Here is a 6,077-nt window from a genome sequence, read left to right as displayed (position 1 = left end):
AGGCTGGACTTGAACCCATAGAGACACCCTGGCCTCTGGAGTGCTGAAGTTAAATATGTGTACCATCATGCCCTGAATGTTCTAACTTTTGATACAACTGATATTTAGAAATTAGAGCCAATTTTTTACAAAGGATGTTTTTTACAACTTCATAATTTAATAGTTATTTTAACACCCTACCTGTATTGAGTTTTAACTGATCATTTGTGTCTGAATGGACGGCATGACCCTTTAAAATGATTAAAGGAATACTGCCATACTTTATTAATATACTTAGTATTTTCTTTCTTTCCTCCTTTCTTTTCAAGACAAAGTCTCACTAAATAGCCTTGGTTGATCTGGAACTAGCTCTATAGACCAGGCTGGCCTCAAACTCACAGAGATCCACCTGCCTCTACCTCCTATGTGCAGGGATTAAAGGTGTGCACCATCACAGGCTCATCCAGCTTGCATTGTTTGTTTGTTTGTTTGTTTTCAAGACAGGGTTTCTCTGTGTAGCCCTATCTGTCCTGGACCTAGATTTGTAGACCAGGCTAGCCAGGCTAGCCTCAAACTAAGAGATACTCCTGCCTCTGCCTCCCAAATGCTGGGATTAAAGACACTTGCCACCATGCCCCGTAACAGTTCATATTAAAAAAAAGAAGAAGAAAAAAAAGAAAGAAAATGAAAAGAAAGATGAACTTAGGGTGCTCACAAGAGCATTTCAGAACTAACTTTTGGGGTACTGCTTGGCTTGGCTTGGCTTAGCTTGGGTTTGGGTTTGGTTTGGGTTTAGGTTTGTTTTGATTTGATTTGGGAACAGGCTTTCAGTGTATTGTCCAGGCAATCCTTGAATCTAAGATCTCTTGGCCTTATCCCCAGAGTAGCTAGGATTACAAAGGCATTTCGCCCCTCTCTGACCCAATGAGCTTCTTCTACAATCTGAATAACCACCTGTCACAATTAAAACATATACCAGCAAGCAAAACTGCACTCGAATTTCAACAGATATGTTCTGCACGCCTTGTTTCAAGTGGAAAAGGGATCATCCCAGCATCCTTCTCTCTACCCTGGTAACCAGGCTTCAGTGACGAATCCTCTATAATAAGAGAGTCAAGATGTAGGATCCTCAGTTCTCCAGACATCTGGATTCATGGAGTACGGCATGTCCAAGAATTCTAGGTAGTTCAACAAAACTAGAGATCCATTCAAGGGCTCATTTTCATGAAGGGGTGATTTCCTCTACCCGTCAGGGCTCAGAACCTCTTGGGAGCATCCTTGGGAGCCACCTGCAAGGTAAGAAGCCATCTTGCCATGATCTTGGTTTTTACTTGTTTTCTTCCTCAGACACCTGTTCTGACTGAAACAAGGCGAGCAGGTGCTGAGTGTGTGGAGCTTGTCAATGCCATGTTACCCCTCGCCCCGTTCACAAAGCATCACGGAAGTCATGATCCACGGTGGACTGCGTGTAAGAGGAGCTGGAGGCATCAGCCGAGTAGATCTGAAGGAAGTCACAGTGTTGGCAGAGCACAAGAGGACCCCGGCACGTTCTGAAGAGCTGGGCGATGTACTTGCGGAATTTCTCCCCGAGGAAGAAGTAAATGACGGGGTTAAGGCAACAGTGAATGAAGGCTAGGGTTTCTGTGGCCTGGATGGCATAGTCTAGGTACCTCTCCAAGGTGCAGTCCTGAAGGACTTCAAGCTCCACCAGAGTCTCCAAGAAAAGCACCACGTTGTAGGGCGTCCAGAAGCCGAGGAAGAGGACCACCACAGCAAAGATCATCCGAACTGCTCTGTTCTTCTTCTCATTCTTACAGTGTTGCAGGGTCCTAATGATCATGGAATAGCAAAACAGCATGATCCCCAGGGGGATAACCAGCCCCAGGACATTGATCTCCAGGGAGCTGAGGACTTTCCATGTCGTCGAGTTGACCGAGTACTGGGTTTTGCAGTACGTATGGTTGTGCTCTGTGTAGCAAGTGCTGAACAAGAGGCCTGGAAGGGAGGCAAACACAGCCACTGACCACGTGATCAGGCTGGTGATGACGCCATAGGTCAGAGTCCTTGCTTTCAAGGAAAACACTGCGTGCACGATGGCCAGGTATCTGTCTATGCTCATCAGCATGATGAAGAAGATGCCACTGTAAAAGCCCACCAGGTACATCCAGGAAACAATCTTGCACAGACCTAGTCCAAAAACCCACTGGTCGGCAGCGTAGTAGCCCCAGAAAGGGAGGGACAGCACAAACAGTAAATCCGAAATGGCTAGGTTTAGCAGATACACGTCAGTCATGGACTTCAGCCTCTTGTATTTGAACAGTACCAGAACCACAACAGAATTTCCAAACAGACCCAACACAAAAACCAGGGAGTAGAGAGGAGGCAGGAAGACCTCTCCAAATGCCTTGATGCCTTCCTTGGTGCAAGGCTTCGGCATGCTTTCATAGAAGTAGTAACTATTGTATGCAGTTTCATCCTGTGTGGTGTCTGTGACATCTGTAGCATTCATCTTTGGACTCTGCAGGCTCTGGGTACCAGTGGAAGAAGCCAATGAAAAAAACAACTGAGCTGCCTGTGAGGGTGAAAATAAATCAAGAATACTAAATACAAGGCATATCTCTAGCTGCATGTGATGTTGCCCCAAATTGTCATATACCCTGTCAGGAAGAAACCTAAAGTTCAAAAAGAAATCATGTCAGCCTTGGGAGTCAGACAGATGGGATGCCCACATTCTGAATTTCTGCTTTTATGCTGGGAACTCATTTCTCTCATGGTTAGATGAGGATAGTAACCTCCAACCCCCTGAGGAGGTACAGTTTATAATAGTTTCCAATGGATTGTCTCTGTGTCCAGCGGGATGAGCTATCAGGTAAAGGTACTTGCCACTGAGCCTCACTGACCCTTAGGAACCACAGAATTGAAGGAAAATCCAGCACTCAGGAGACAGAGACAGGCAGAGCTCTGTGAGTTTGAGGCCAGCCTTATGTACGTAGAGAGTTCCAGGTCAGCCAGGTCTACATAGATAGATCTTATCTCAAAAAAGAACAGACAGGGTTAGAGAGGTAGCTTGGTGGTTAAGAATTCTGGTTCCTCTTCCTCCAGAGGACCCAGATTTGGTTCCCAGCTCCTACACTGTGGCTCACAATCATCTATAACTCCAGTTTCAGGGGATTTGATGTCCCCTTATGGTCTCCTAAGGTGCCCTGACATAAAACTACACTAACCACCCATACACATAAAATTAAATAAATAAAAAATTTAAAAACAAACAAACAAACAAAAAACTTGGGCAGATGACATAGTTCAGTGGGCTAGGGTATGTGTCATTACATCTGACAATCTGAGTTCTAAGTTCAGTCTCTTGGGCTCCTCACATGATAAAAGATGCCAGGTGCCATAGTTGTCATTTGATGTCCACACTGGCACTGTGATACATACACACACATGCACGCGCACACACACACATACACACACACTACCAAAGGTGGTGCTGCATGCCTTTGATCCCAGGAGGCAAAGCCGGGCAAATCTCTGAGTCCGAGGCCAACCTGGTCTACAGTGTGAGCTTCAGGACAGCCAGGGCTACTCAGAGAAACCCTGTCCCAAATAGACAGAAACACAGGTAGATGATCAAGTTTTTAAAATGAATAAATTAATCATGGATCCACATGTGAAATCTTTTTTGCAGTTACTCACACACATACTCACCTGGGCCATGTGGGATGAAGGATTTTCTGATCCAGGACCACCCCCCTCGCTTCCTGATTTCTGTCTCTATGGCACCCTGTCAGTCCCTATTAAACACTTCTTGCTTTGTTCAGTAATTCACAATTAATCAGTCTTTCTCCTTATCTTCAGTTCTGCATGCCCAAACACTCTACTGTTTCTATGTGTATGTATATGTGGTATACACATGTGTACACATCTGTGTGAGTGTACTTTCAGCTGTGCCTGGATTTATGGAGGCCAGGTATCTTTCGCTATCACTCTCTAACTTGTGTTTTGAGACCGTCTCAATACCGAACCCTGGACTCTCTGATTTGGGTAGACAGGCTGGCCAAGGAACCTACTATTGCCCATTTCCACCTCCCAGGGCTCTGAGGTTCTAGGCGTGCACAGCCACACCTGGCTTTTGCTCGCCTGCCGGAGATCTCAGGTTCCTGTGCTTATGCTGCTAACACTTTGCCCACTGGATGGTCTCCCCAGCCCCTGGCGTTTCTCAAAAAAGATTTTGTTTATTTGCTCCCCCCACCAAAGGCACTAAGAAGACTTGTTACATGGGAGAGTCTCCTGAGAAGCTTGTCAATGACTAACAACTATCTGTGTTGCTATTATTTTACCAGTGAGATTTAAAGAGGAAAAAAAATCAGTAAAACAGAGGAATGAAAAAGATAGGCTCAGAAGAACAAACCAGCAAACAAAGAGGATAACCCAGCCTACTAGCTTGTGTCTATATGCCAGCACTTGAGAGGCAGAGGCAGGAAGACCAGAAGTTCATGGCCAGCCTCAGCAACACCTTGAATTTGAGGCCAGCCTACACCGTATCAGACTCTCAAAAACAAGTGAGGCCAAGAAGATGCTTAGCTCAGCAAATGGAGACATTTGCCATCAAGCCTGAGTCTAATTCCCTGGTCTCACTCGGTAGAAAGAAAACAGACTCCTGCAAATTATCCTTTCACCACCACATAGGCACCCTGGTATGCATGTACACACACACACACACACACACACACACACACACACACACACACACCTGCATTACATAAAGTAATGTAGTAAAAAAATACGTTTCCAAAGAAAATTAATAAGTAAGTAAATAAGTTGCGTGCAATTCTGTAACTCCTGGTATGTGATATTTCTTGGCTTGAGAAGCTTGCTGGAACAAGCAGAAAAGTTTGCAGTCCTGGTCAGAGTTGAGGGTGTGGGCCGAGTCGTAGAGGATGCCTGGCTGATGAAGCCTTAAGCGGCTTGCAGACAGGTAGGAAATGTGTGTGCTCCAAGATAGAGGCCAGTGAGCACCAGCAGGATTAGGAAGCCTGAGTGTGCGGCTGGAGGGATGGCTCGGTGGCTAAGGTCCCTGGCTACTCTCGAAGAGGAAAGACATGGCTTCAAAATTTCTAGCACCCGTATGGTGGCTCACAACCATCTGTAACTCAGTGCCAGGGGATGCGAGACCCTCTTCTTACAACCCCCTCAGGCACAGGCACACACTTGAGCACTTACATATATGCAGGCAAAACATTCTTACACATTAAATAAGATTAAAAAAAACAACCCCTGAGTGTGGGGCTGGGCAGGTGGCTAGCCACCTGTCCGTGCTCCCCGCAGCTGCACATACCTGCTGCAGCTTAACCACAGGTCCTGCAAATGTCCCTGTCTCCACCTACCTTGATCTTCTGAGAGTGGTCCCGAGGACAGTCGGTGAGGCAATGCCAGGATCCTAGAAGCAACACAGGTGCTTTGAAGGGTATGTGACTTCCTGTGACACTGTGACATATCAACTCTTCCCTCACCCATGTGGGGCTTCTTGACAAAAGGAAGAAGAGAGAAAGAAAAAAAAAAAAAACCCTGAGTGACTCATTTCCCCAAAGCTAGGCTGGTGTAGTTTCTTCTGTGGCAAGGAAGAAAAATGAAAAGAAGGTAAGACCCAGGTGCACTGGTGCAGACTAATCCCAGCACTTGGGAGGTGGAGGCAGGAAGGTTGGGAGCCCAAGGTCATCCTTGGCTACATAGCATGTTTAAGGCTAACCTGAGCTACATGTGAACCTGCCTTAAAAAAGAAGAGACAACAGAGAAACCCTGTCTCGAAAAAAAAAAAAAATTGGGCTGGAGAGATGGCTCAGTGGTTAAGAGCACTGACTGCACTTCCAGAGGTCCTGAGTTCAAATCCGAGCAACCACATGGTGGCTCACAACCATCTGTAATGAGATCTGATGCCCTCTTCTGGTGTGTCTGAAGACAGCTACAGTGTACTCATATATAATAAATAAATAAATCTTTTAAAAAAAAAAAAGAGACAGGAGGGGTTGGAGGGAAGGATCAGGGATGGAGAATAAAAAGAAAAACTTTACAGCTTTTCAAATTTGTAAAATGTATGT

General features: G+C 45.7%; 1 protein-coding gene across 1 annotated transcript; it reads right to left on the bottom strand.

Moving 5' to 3' along the window:
- Positions 1–612: 612 nt before the first annotated feature.
- Positions 613–5,453, bottom strand: Ccr4 (C-C motif chemokine receptor 4). Its single transcript, XM_028767400.1, has 2 exons — positions 5,367–5,453; positions 613–2,551 (listed from the first exon to the last, which is right to left on the bottom strand). The coding sequence occupies exon 2, from the start codon at positions 2,486–2,488 to the stop codon at positions 1,406–1,408; it is 1,083 nt and encodes a 360-aa protein (XP_028623233.1). The 5' UTR covers positions 2,489–2,551; positions 5,367–5,453; the 3' UTR covers positions 613–1,405.
- Between the last annotated feature and the right edge of the window lie 624 nt (positions 5,454–6,077).

This window comes from Grammomys surdaster, unplaced genomic scaffold, assembly GCF_004785775.1.
Source record: "Grammomys surdaster isolate TR1022 unplaced genomic scaffold, NIH_TR_1.0 172, whole genome shotgun sequence".
In the NCBI taxonomy this organism is placed as follows: domain Eukaryota; kingdom Metazoa; phylum Chordata; class Mammalia; order Rodentia; family Muridae; genus Grammomys; species Grammomys surdaster.
This window is presented reverse-complemented; position numbering and strand designations above follow the sequence as displayed.

Excerpts from the sequence above, each read along its gene's own strand:
- Ccr4 (XM_028767400.1), bottom strand. The coding sequence starts at position 2,488 with ATGAATGCTACAGATGTCACAGACACCACACAGGATGAAACTGCATAC.